The sequence below is a fragment of the Acomys russatus genome, chromosome 22, assembly GCF_903995435.1.
Source record: "Acomys russatus chromosome 22, mAcoRus1.1, whole genome shotgun sequence".
Taxonomy (NCBI): domain Eukaryota; kingdom Metazoa; phylum Chordata; class Mammalia; order Rodentia; family Muridae; genus Acomys; species Acomys russatus.
The window spans coordinates 29,316,128-29,327,629 of record NC_067158.1 but is presented as its reverse complement, the minus strand read 5'-3'; the positions used below and the strand labels follow the sequence as shown (position 1 = coordinate 29,327,629).

The following is an 11,502-nucleotide window of genomic DNA, read 5'->3' as shown; positions in this document are numbered from 1 at the left end:
GGTTCAGACATTTTAACCGGTTCTGCCACTTTATGGCTCAGAAACCTGAGAAAACCAATTCCGACTCCGAGCCTGGGTTTCACTATCCATGGAAAATGGGAGCTGCACCTTCCCTGTCTACCCCGCCCTGAACCTAAAGGCTAAAGGGAAGCCTGGGGGGGCTTCACCGAGAGCATTCCCAGCCCGTCCTGCAACTCCTGGACCACTTTTCTGGCTGATGGTTTCACTTGGGAAAAGCAAAAGTCACAAAGCCCTTCCACCAGCCATCACGACCCAGGTGATAGGGACTAACTACCCTCTCCTCAGGGCCACCTCCAGTTGAGAGGCCCAGGTAGACATGGCTACAGGGCCTTCTGGGGGGGGGGGGTATTTCAAGGGACTCACTCACTGCATTTTGCAAGCCATTTTTCGTCTTTGCAACTTCCCTATCCATCCACTATCTGACTGATTTTCTGATTGTTCATGGAGCGCTGTGTGCTGTGTGCCTACTGCATGTGGGAGGCTACCAGCCACTGGCTCCGCAGGTTCACCCAGGAAGGCTCTGAGGAGGTGTGGGGGGAAAAAAACCCTTCCTAGATCCAAGGATGGCAAAGCCCCTAGGAGAACCATGCACTGTGCCCTTGAGGTGGCTTTTTGTTCCTGAGCCCAGAGGTCTGGAGAGTAAGATGCAGAGAGGATAGGGACTGTCAGCGGGAGGGAGTAGCCCAGAGGGGGATGCCTGGAATCCAGCTTTAGTGCCTGTCCATCGGCTTCTTCTGTCAGTTCCTGGTCACACTTGCCACCTTCTAAATGTTTAATAATCACCAGTTATTGTTTAGCGGGGGGGGGGGGGCTTTTGGAGAGTCGGGTAGGAACTCACCTGCTAGAAGGAACTTCATGGGCCTTGTCACCTTCCCTTTGGGCCTCAAGGTGGACCCCAAAGGGATGCACACATGTGGTCCATGGTTCAGTTGTGGAAATGGTTGTCCGGAATCTGGGGAAAACACTAGCTGGAAGCCAAGCAGGGGGCAAGTGGAAGGGATGGGAGATCCAAAGAAAGGGTACTCTGCCTTGCAGGAGGATGCCTGCGATCTTCCAGAAGTCTAGAAAGAACTCGTGGGGGTCACATTAGCTTCTCAGAGGCTTGAAGGGTGTGATTCCGACCAACCAAATCACTGGGTCAGGGAGGAATGCAAGAAGTTTAGAGAAAGCAACAAAGAAGCTTAAGGAAAAGTGAACTAGCAACGAAGGGAGATAAGAAAGGAAGTCAGCCAGACTCAGAACCTGGGTCTCCGCAGGGGGTCATGGCAGCAGCTCTAAGAGACCCGCAGAGACTCGGGGACAGATACTCAGAGACAGTAACAAACAAAAAAGGGGTCTACCAGGAGAAGAGTGGGTAGAAAGCAGGGTCCACTGGTCCCTTGCTCACTCCAGTGAGGGCTGAACCCTCAAAAGGATGGCGCCTTGTCTCTGTTCAGTCCTCTAGGTTAACAACAGTCCCTTGCACCCCATGCACTGTGGCGGTCTCCCCCAGGTGACTCTGCCTCCCGGGGCTCTTCTGGAGCCTGATTCTAAGCCCTTCAGCTTTCCCACTTACCTTCCAATTCAGCTCAAGTTTCTCAAGCTCTGCGTGTGGCCCTGGGTGAGCATCACAATATGATGTTCTTTGTATTTTTTTTTAAGAGTTGTTTGCTTACTTTTTATCTTTAATGTCCTTTTAAGTACTCTAAATGTGAAGGTTTTGCTTGCACATGAGTGCGCTGCGCAGCCTGTGTGTTTGGTGCAGGGGAAAGCAGAAGAACAGGATGGATTTCCCTGGAACTGGGGTTACCTAGGATTGTGAACTGCCATGTTGGTGCTGGGAACTAAACCTGGGTCCTCTGCAAAGTCATCGGAGGCTCTTAACTGCTGAGCCATCCATCCGCTCAGGCCCTCCTCCTCGTTTCTTGTCAGTGTTCCTAAGAACAAGAGCTGCTCCCTGTTTGTCCTTCCTGCTTATCTCTGCCCCTACCTTTAAGCTGACAAACCAAAGCTCAGAAAAAAATAAAATAAATAAAGGCCTGTAACTCAGGCCTTTTCTTTTCAGACAGTCTTAAGAGCTTGGGCATTTTGTAAATTCGCGAGGAACCTCGAAAGTGTCCCAGGCTTCTTATGAGGGAGGAGCTAAGAGGATCTACTGAGAGAAGGTTAGAAATTGCTGGGTGGAAGATCCTTTGCCCCCCCCCACTGGGCGGGGCTGGGGGCGGATCCATCAAGCACCGCAGCTGCACTCAGTATTTCAATGCAGTTTGGCTTTTGGGTGTGTGTGTGGGGGGGGGGGGACGGGGGAGGGCAAGTGAGGCTGCTCCTGGCAATGAAAAAGGAAAGGCGGAAGAGTTTGGATGGTTCGGAGCTACCATCAACCTCATCCCTAGCTAGCTGTGTTACCTTTACCTAGGCGCGTTTCCTCTCTGAACTTCCCTTTTCATCCCAGGCCATCCTGCCTGTATTTCCAACTTCTCAGAGTAGAAAGGATTAAGTCAGGCAAAGTTTTCAAAACTTCTGACCAGAGGCCTGGCACCAGGTTTCTCCCATCCCCTCGAACCCGTACCCCACAGAGGCCAGGGGCAAAAGGCGAGAGGGGCGCAGACTGAGCGAGAGGAATTTGGGACAGTCTTTCCCGTACCGCCGTGGGCCGAGCCGGGGTGGAGGACCTTGGTCCGGGTCCCTGGAGCCTCAGGGTCTGCCTGACATCTCCAGGCTTAAATAACCGTGCGCCTTTGTTATTCGTAGGCAGCAAAGTGGTTCGTTACGCCTGATTGGTCTAATTGCTTTGAAATGAGATATATTATCTATAATTATAGAGTCCTGCTAGGAGCCGGCAGGCCTCCGCTTTCATCTTCCCCAAGTGCGCCCTCAAGTCCCGATCGCATTAATTTGCGCCATTTGAAGAGGGAGCTCCCTCTTCCGCGGATCCTAGCCCCTCACCCCTCCCGAATTTAAAAATCACAAAAAACGCTGGGTCGAGAAAGTGGGACCCAGAGCAAGTGGGGGATGGGCGAGAAGGGGCGAGAAGCCGCAGACTTTAGTTGCCAGTTCCTCGGGTGAATCCGCAGGGCTGGCGCCCTTCCTCTGAAGAAGTCAATGAGTTCGCAAGAAAGGGAAAAAACACCTTCCAGGAAAGGCTGCTTCGGTGGCAGTAGTTCGTTCTGAGTGCTAAGGAGTGCAGAAGTTCGGCCAAAGTCCTGGAAAGCCAAAGCATTTTTATTTGATTTGACTTTTTAAAAAATCCAGCTCCAGAATATGCTGAAGATTTTTCTAGTTCTAAACTGTGGGGCTTGTCCTTAGAAAGCTTTGAAATCTTCCCGGAACGAGTGATTCCCAGGCAATTTCTCAAACCTGGCTCCTAGACCCTCACTCGAAGGTGACAGAGGGTGGGCAACGGCAGGGAAGGGAGGGCCTCTCTGGAGGTTAGCAGATCCCAGAACGAGGCTTTCTGTCCATCCATCAGACCCCACCCCCACCCGGGGACAAAATACCTCTTCTCTCTCTCCCTCCGCAGCCTTCCCGGTGATTGGTGAATCCCCACAAAAATAAATCGTTCCGGGTAATCGGTTTTCATAGCACATCCATTCTATTAAAGAAGACTGTTTGGGACTAGCTAATTGCCGGCGGATCCCACTGAGTTGCACATTTTAAAAAAAATGTATGCGGGGTTCCTGGGCAGAGGCCACAAAATGCACTGGAAAGGGGGGCGTTGCATGGGGGCGACAACAAACGCAGTGCTGAAAGGCCAATCTGGAGGAAGATGCTCAGGTAGTCGTAACAGCTGCCTTTAAAACCGAATTCCTCTAGAAGTTGATTTTCTGCCCACGGGGAAGAAGATATCTAGGGACCATATTACAGCCTTACCTCACCCGTCCTATACTCTAGTAAAACAAGCATTTTGGTTTGCGGGGTAAACGCAACCAGTAAGAATAGTGACCCGGACACTGAACGCAGGGCAAGTAATTTTTAGGATCTGAACAGGCAAAGACATTTTTCCCCCCGGAGGCAAGCGTGCATAGGGGTGCTGGAGACTACGGTGAGACCGAGCGAGGGGGAGGGGAGGGGAGTCGGCCAGGCTGCAAGCAGGGCGCCGGTCTCAGAGTTTTATCTGCCGCGGGCCAGCCCTGCCCTTGCCAGGCATGAATTACGGTCGGTTTTCTCCACTGCCTGAGGCGGCCGCTTCGGGGTAACAGCGCCTAGGGTTAGCGCTGCCACGAGATAACAGGCACAGACCAGAATGTTCAGCTCGCTGAACCCACAGGCTGGGAAATCCGCAAAGGCCAGACCAAACTGAGCTCCGAGATTGCAGGCTCTCCTCATCTCAAACGCGCGCCTTTCTTTTAGAATGCGCCGCATTGCTGGGGGCCGGGGACTCCCCGGACTCCCTTCTCATAGTTGGGGGACACTTTTCCCGCGCAGCCCAGGGGTAGAGTTCAGCAGTGGTCCTGCGCAAGTTCTACTAGCAATCGAGTCCGATCCACTACGCTCTGCAGAAGCGCTCTTGCCACCTTCGCAACCCGCTAACCTTTACGAGCTGAAGCACTGTAGGTAGACCCGAACGCACACGCACACAGAACTCAAAAAAGAAGCGACTAGGGTGTTTGAAACGTACTCTAAAAGTCCAGGGGCCCGAATGCAGGGCTCAGGGCGCAGGGCGCAGGCAGTTTGCTCCCTGGAGTCAGGGGCGCGACTTCAAGGGCCCCTGCGCCGGCTACAGCCTTTGATCCGGCCGCCGCTGGCGCCTAAAAACAACATCCTCGTCTGCCTATTAGGCGCGCTGAGGGATCGTGACAGATTGTTTATCCCCGCAATTAGCGATGCAGCCCTTCTCAGGCCGCCCCCTCCCTGGCCTGAGGCTAGGCCTTGCCTTTCTTACTGCTGCGCACTCCTCGAGTTCCGCTGGAGACCCTAGCGCGCCCCCGGGCCCCATTCCTGGGGTTCGAGGTCCCCTCGGCCCTAAAACCAGAGGTCAGGCTCAGGGCTGGTTCACGAGTCCCTAAAGTTGTCTACAAAGTTGCGTGCACCCTGTTTTAGCCGATGTGCATTTTTTCCAGGGAAAAAAAGATCGTAACTACATTGGATTCTCTGATCTCTCCTAGAAGGGAATCATTTAGAGTTGGGGACCGCTATGGAACAACTGAAAACTCCTATCTTTTGACAAACACTCCTTGTATTAAAAAACGCTGGCATTAAAAAAGGGGGGGGCACTAGGGAGATTAATTTCCGTTTCTCTTTTAACCAGAGCGCCAAAATGAAAATCGGCTAACGTTGCAAAAACGAGTTGATCTAGCAACAGCTTAATTAGATCTTAAGCTACCGAAGTTCGCCGTCTCCTCTAGGCTTCGAGCTAGACGTTCGGCCTGCACTCTTGCTTAGCTTTCGTTTGCCAGGCTTTAAAATGGGATGGCACGGCTTCTACTTCTTATACACTTGGAACAAACCTGAGGGAACCCAGCACATCGGACGTTCAGCTGGGCCTAAATGCGCTTGAGTCCCAAGCCCTGCGCAGTGCCTGCTCTGGAGCCTCTGATACCTAAGAAATCCCGACATTTCACAGAAGCGAGTATTCCCGAACCCGCCTCTAGGCCTTACTATTTCTTCAGGCCTTGTGGGCAGATGCGAAGCTCTCAGGCGTCCGCAGCCCGACCCCTCCCTCCAGACCCCGGACGCCGTCTGGGTAATAAAGTAATTCATTTTCCTTAATCTGGTCGCCCCTAATCTACAGCTTTTTATTGCGCCCAGTTAAAAGGCCAGGGAATTCGCTATCCCTCCGTGCTCGGATAATTACCCCTAAATGGCCACGGCAGCCCCTTGTGTTTCCTGGAGATTAGAGCCCGGCAGTCATCAATGCCCAGTCCCGGTGAGCCGCCAATCACCTCCTCCAACTCCCCCGGAGCCGCGGGCCTGGGCTCCGGGATAAGAGGCCATAAAAAGAAAAGCCCCCAACTCTCCTCCCACCTCAGCAGACCATCCGAGCCCAGTTTTACAAGATCTTCCATGCCCCCCCCCGCCCCAACTTTCCTTCTTTTTATAAGAGCCAAAATCAAAGCACGTTTCCTTCGAAATTTCGCAAGCAAAACTTCTTAAGCCTTGCACCCAAGATACACCGCCAGGAGCTACTCCCTTCCTACTGCTCCTTCCTCAGATGGGCCTCTACCTTCCGCCCTGCAGAGACCCCGAGTTAGTAAAGTGTGATTGTTTTGGAGGACTCAATGTCTGAGGTCAGGTTGAGGCCAGATCGGCGATTTTGTTGGTGGGTTCCGTTGGTTTTATTTCAATCAATTCTCTCTCTATCCAAGGGAGCCAGTGGTTCCTTTGGCTGGCTGTTCTCTGGGAAGAAGTGTAACTCTCTAGAGAAAAATCCGGGGAGGGGGTACAAGTTTATATGAAAAGCAAACGCATTTCCCAGACCGTGATACATGTTCCTGTACCCACAGAACCAACAGGACCCAGGTTTCTTTTGATAAACGTTGTCAGCCCTTGGAGACAAAGGCCCACTTTTACCCCACCCCCACCCCCGCCAGGTAAATTTTTGAAGATTGGAAGACACAAGACACTTAGGTTTTTTTTTGTTTGTTTGTTTGTTTTGTTTTAAGAAAGTAGTATTATCCCTTTCTACTCAGCCTGACAAATAACTATGATCATTCAAAAAACAAATACAAAAAGAATTTGTAGATGAACTGAAGTAAAACTCTTGGCGATTGAGAGAGGAAAGGGAGACAGAAAGAAATAGCAATAGACTATAAAAGAACGGGTAGAGGAAAGAAAACAGGCTATTGAAGAAGTGGCTGAGGGGCGGTGAAGGACGACTGACTAGGGCAGATAAGAAGTGCTAATAAAGAAAAGTCCCTCTGGAACTTGGTAGGTTCCTCAACCAGGAGGTACCCAGCCGGACTGACGCCCACTGGGCTAAGCCCGGCGGAAAGGCTCCCCAGGTACCTCCGGCTCTCCACCGCCCCTGGGGCTGGCTAGTCCCTGCCTAGAGCGCCCCTAGGCCGGGTGGGCCTCCGGGCAGGAGCGCCGCCAATGGTTTACTCCGGGCCCGCCCCTTCGCATGCTGATTGGTCGCTGCAGCGCTGGCCTTGCCTTATTAACAAGTTCTCAGGGGAGCGGCGGTGGACCCGGAGCCGGCGAGTGTGCCGGGGAATTCGGCCTGCACGCCGCAGGGATTTAGGCCTAGCTCGCCGGAGCTGGCCTTTGGGGTAGCCGCGGGAGGCTCGCGCGGGAGGGCCGGCCGGGCCAGGGCCCTGGGAAGTCGCAGAAGCCGGCCGTGCTCCCAGCCCGCCCGCAACCCATGCTCCGGGGCTGGCCCGAGCTGCGGCTGGAGGTGGGGTCCGGCTCTGCATGGCCCCTGCTGCTGCTATGACTTCTTTGCCACTCGGTGTTAAAGTGGAGGACTCCGCCTTAGGCAAGCCTGCTGGGGGAGGCGCTGGCCAGGCCCCCGGTGCTGTTGCGGCCACGGCGACCGCCATGGGCACAGATGAGGAGGGGGCCAAGCCCAAAGTGCCCGCTTCACTCCTGCCCTTCAGCGTGGAGGCCCTCATGGCCGATCACAGGAAGCCCGGAGCCAAGGAGAGCGTCCTAGTGGCCTCTGAGGGGGCTCATGCTGCGGGTGGCTCGATGCAGCACTTGGGCACCCGGCCTGGGTCGCTGGGCGCCCCGGACGCGCCCTCCTCTCCGCGGCCTCTTGGCCATTTCTCAGTCGGGGGACTCCTTAAGCTGCCAGAAGATGCTCTGGTGAAGGCCGAGAGCCCTGAGAAGCCAGATCGGACCCCGTGGATGCAGAATCCCCGCTTCTCCCCACCCCCAGCCAGTAAGTAGCCAGCCCTGGAGAGCTAAGGGGCCCGAAGGGGGTGTGGGGCCCGAGGGCGCCAGGCCGCGCGCCGGCGCCGGCTTGTCTCGAGCGTCGGCGTACCTGCATCTGGGTACCTGGAGGCGGTGCAGAGGTTGCGTTGGTGGGGAGGCCGCCTTTTGAGCCTCTTCCCACTCCCACCCAGGAAGAGAGTTAGAGGCCTAAAGCAGGCAAAAGCTCTCAGTCCGTTTTCGCGCGCTCCTTGCCTTGGCATAGTGCCTCCGAGCGTGTCAGTTCACTTGAAGCGCGCGGGTGTCTGTGCACCCTCTTATTCTTCCGGTACTCTGGACGCCGAGGGTTCCCTGCTCCTCCACCTTATCCTAAACACAGTTATTTTGCACCGTCCCTTAGATGGACGGAAAGGCTAGTACCAGTACTCTCGTTCTGGGGAGTTTCACTTTCTTCTAATAGAAGCTTGTAAACCGCCTCCCCCCCCACCCCCATTTAAACAACCACTCCAGAGCTCTGCGAAACTCCTCCCGGACCCATCTAGTTCTAAATATATACCTGGTGGTTTGGACGTGTAGGTGATTTAGCGAGACCGGACGATCGCGGGCTAGTGGAGGGGGGCGGGGCAACAAGACAGCCAAAGGAGCTCCCTATTAATCCCTTTGCTAGCTCCTGACCGCGTTGGACCCCGCTTTCGAAGCGGACCCAGCAGCCAGCGGCATATTACAGGACTGTCCCAAGTCCTCGCGGCCCTCGGCCTTCCTTTCCCCAGCGAACCCGCTTGAAGATATTTCGGGAGCACGGGAAATTCCCAAGTTTTCCTCGTTTCCTCCGATTATTCCGCACCACATAATAGCATTGCAAATTCAATAGCGTGATGCTAAGGAACGGTTTTTATCTAGGAATTAAACGTCTTTGAAAAGACAGCCCCTCCCTAGGGGCGAAGGTGACCCAGAGCTGGGCTGTTGCTACTAACCAAAGTGACATTTCCCTGTGAACCCTTCCTTCTTTCGGACCGCCTAGCGGGGAAACCGAGTCTGGGGCCAGCTTCTTTCCAGACTTGCCGTGGCCTGAGCTGGGGAAGAAGGGGGATGTTAACTGGAGATTTCGTTTGACTCACATCCTGGTGGTCTGAGGGCCCAAAGGATTATTTTTTCAAGTGCTTAAAAAAAAAAAATGCATAGTTAGGCAAAACCCTAAAGGCGAGTCGTCCTCGATTTCAATTCGATTTCCGAAAGGAAAAGCTGCTTGCAGAGGCAAAGCATCCTCCTGGAGATTTAGGAATTTGGTTTAGAATGTCAGCTTCTAGGACCCCCAGATCAAGGCAATCACCAAGAGGTGTGTGTGTGGGGGGGGGGGGAGGTGGTTGTTGACACTTGTTTTATCCTGCACAGTGTTGTCAGGCATAGCAGGGGTCATGAGGGACTGAAACCTATTTCTCTGACTAGGCCGGCCCTCCAAACAATGGCGGCTCTCTACTGAGATTTAACCTTTACTTGGAAAGCTGAAAGAACAGATAGGTGGAATGTCGCCCATCTCATCAAACTGAGCCATGGGAGTGGGGGTGGGGTGAGAACCATCACCCCACCACACCCACACCCACTGTTTGGTGTTGTCCTAGAACTCAGGCACTGTGGTTAGGAGAGACTGAAGTGGACACTGAGACGATTTGAAAGAGGAGCACGTTTAGATAAACAGCCTCTTATGTATTTTAGAATTATCACAGTGTCACCTCTTGATTGGCCCTAGTTCCCCGTAGAAGCTTGCTGTTTGATTTAAAAAGTGTGGAATATCAAGTGGGGGACCCATCCTATGCAATGCACTTGGTGGGGACAAGTACAAATGTCTAAGGTGTAAAATCCAGCGTGACCGTGGGCTGGGCAAGGGGCCCCTGAGTGTTTTATGGCCTCCTTAGCATTCAGCTTCTCACTGTGCACTGTGCATGGCCCAGAAGAGGCCCCTGGTTCGGAAGGCCAGACTTTAATGTAAGTTGGCATTTTCTTTGCTCAGTTGTATTCCAGTGTTGAACTTGCTTCGATTTCATCTGGCACCTTCGCAGGCAAGAATCCCTGCTGTTGGGTTATATAGCTGGAGAAAATGTTTTTCGCTTGTCTATACTGCCCAGCACATAGGTGCCTTAGTGAAATCGGAATCAATGTCCAGAATAGTTTCTGTTCCTTAGTAATACACCCCACTGAGACTCTCCTAACTCCTTGCCTTTTTTTTTCTCTCTCCGGCCCTTTAGGGCGTCTGAGTCCCCCAGCCTGCACCCTACGCAAGCACAAGACCAACCGCAAGCCGAGGACCCCCTTCACCACCGCGCAGCTGCTGGCTCTGGAGCGCAAATTCCGCCAGAAGCAGTACCTGTCCATCGCCGAGCGCGCCGAGTTCTCCAGCTCGCTCAGCCTCACCGAGACGCAGGTGAAGATCTGGTTCCAGAATCGCCGAGCCAAGGCCAAGAGACTGCAGGAGGCCGAGCTGGAGAAGCTGAAGATGGCCGCGAAGCCCATGCTGCCGCCCGCCGCCTTCGGCCTCTCCTTCCCTCTCGGCGGCCCTGCAGCGGTAGCCGCAGCCGCGGGTGCTTCTCTCTACAGTGCCTCTAGCCCTTTCCAGCGAGCCGCGCTCCCCGTGGCGCCGGTGGGACTCTACACAGCCCACGTAGGCTACAGCATGTACCACCTGACATAGGTGGGTCCAGAGTCACCTCTCTGTGGTGCCACCCTCCTCCTCCAGCCACCTCCTCTAGCAGCGGGAGTCCTTCCTAGAGAGCTCCGCTGCCCGACACCACCTGGCCCCCTTCTCTTAAGTCCCTTGCTATGGTTCCTCCTGGTCATCGCTTCCAAATGCTCCTTCTCCCTCGCCTGACCCCTTCTGGAAAAAAAAAATGGCTGGAAGGTTCTAGATGTACACGAGCCAGTTATAGATGTGGAAATTAGGGGTACCCCAGCAGAATTAAGAGGTTGAAGGAGACCAAAGGCCAAAAGGACTAGAGACCATGACTCCATCAGCTGCTTCCTGTCCTAAACCAGACAGGACTTGCACACGGAGAAACTGCTGTTTGGTGCTTCAGGAGATGAGCACAGTCGTATAGAAAGCCCGGAGCCCAGCTCCTTCTACTGTCAAACTCCAAGGGCTTTGTGGGAGCAAAGCATTTCTCTGAGGGGGCAGGGCAAATGCTGGTGCTTAAGGTAGGTTGAAGAGACTTTGCCAGGACCAGAAAAAAAAAAAAAAAAAGTAAAAGAAAAAAACAAAACCAATCTGTTTCTATTTAACAGTACGTTTTCGTGGCTCTCAAACATCCCTTTTGAAGGGATCGTGTGTACTATGTAATATACTGTATATTTGAAATTTTATTATCATTTATATTATAGCTATATTTGTTAAATAAATTAATTTTAAGCTACAAGAAATGATGTCTGCAGATTTAGTTGTGTGTTTTAATGTTTGTTCTTTCTCTTCACATACACAGTTCTTTCCAGTTTGGTAGTAGTTTTTTACACTAGCATCTTTCAAAGGTGACAGGAAGATGTACAGGAACCATCTTTTGCGCATACAGAAGAGATTTGCATTTAACACAGTCAAATGGAGAATTGGAGCAATTACCTAGGATAATTAGGCTCAATTTTCCAATTCACTTTAAGCTGAAATTGACACTGGCTCTTTCCACCCATGACCCAGTCTTCTTTTTTTTTCCC

The 11,502-nt window shown here is 53.0% G+C and overlaps 1 protein-coding gene across 1 annotated transcript; it reads left to right on the top strand.

Annotated features, from left to right (window-relative positions):
• Positions 1–7,141: 7,141 nt before the first annotated feature.
• On the top strand, positions 7,142–10,746 carry Msx1 (msh homeobox 1). Its single transcript, XM_051165128.1, has 2 exons — positions 7,142–7,819; positions 10,053–10,746. The coding sequence occupies exons 1-2, from the start codon at positions 7,351–7,353 to the stop codon at positions 10,493–10,495; spliced, it is 912 nt and encodes a 303-aa protein (XP_051021085.1). The 5' UTR covers positions 7,142–7,350; the 3' UTR covers positions 10,496–10,746.
• Positions 10,747–11,502: the final 756 nt, after the last annotated feature.

What these genes read in the sequence shown, in the direction of transcription:
- Msx1 (XM_051165128.1), top strand. Translation starts at nt 7,351, where the DNA reads ATGGCCCCTGCTGCTGCTATGACTTCTTTGCCACTCGGTGTTAAAGTG. An exon ending in CTTCTCCCCACCCCCAGCCA is followed by an intron (nt 7,820 to 10,052) that starts GTAAGTAGCCAG and finishes CCGGCCCTTTAG; the next exon opens with GGCGTCTGAGTCCCCCAGCC.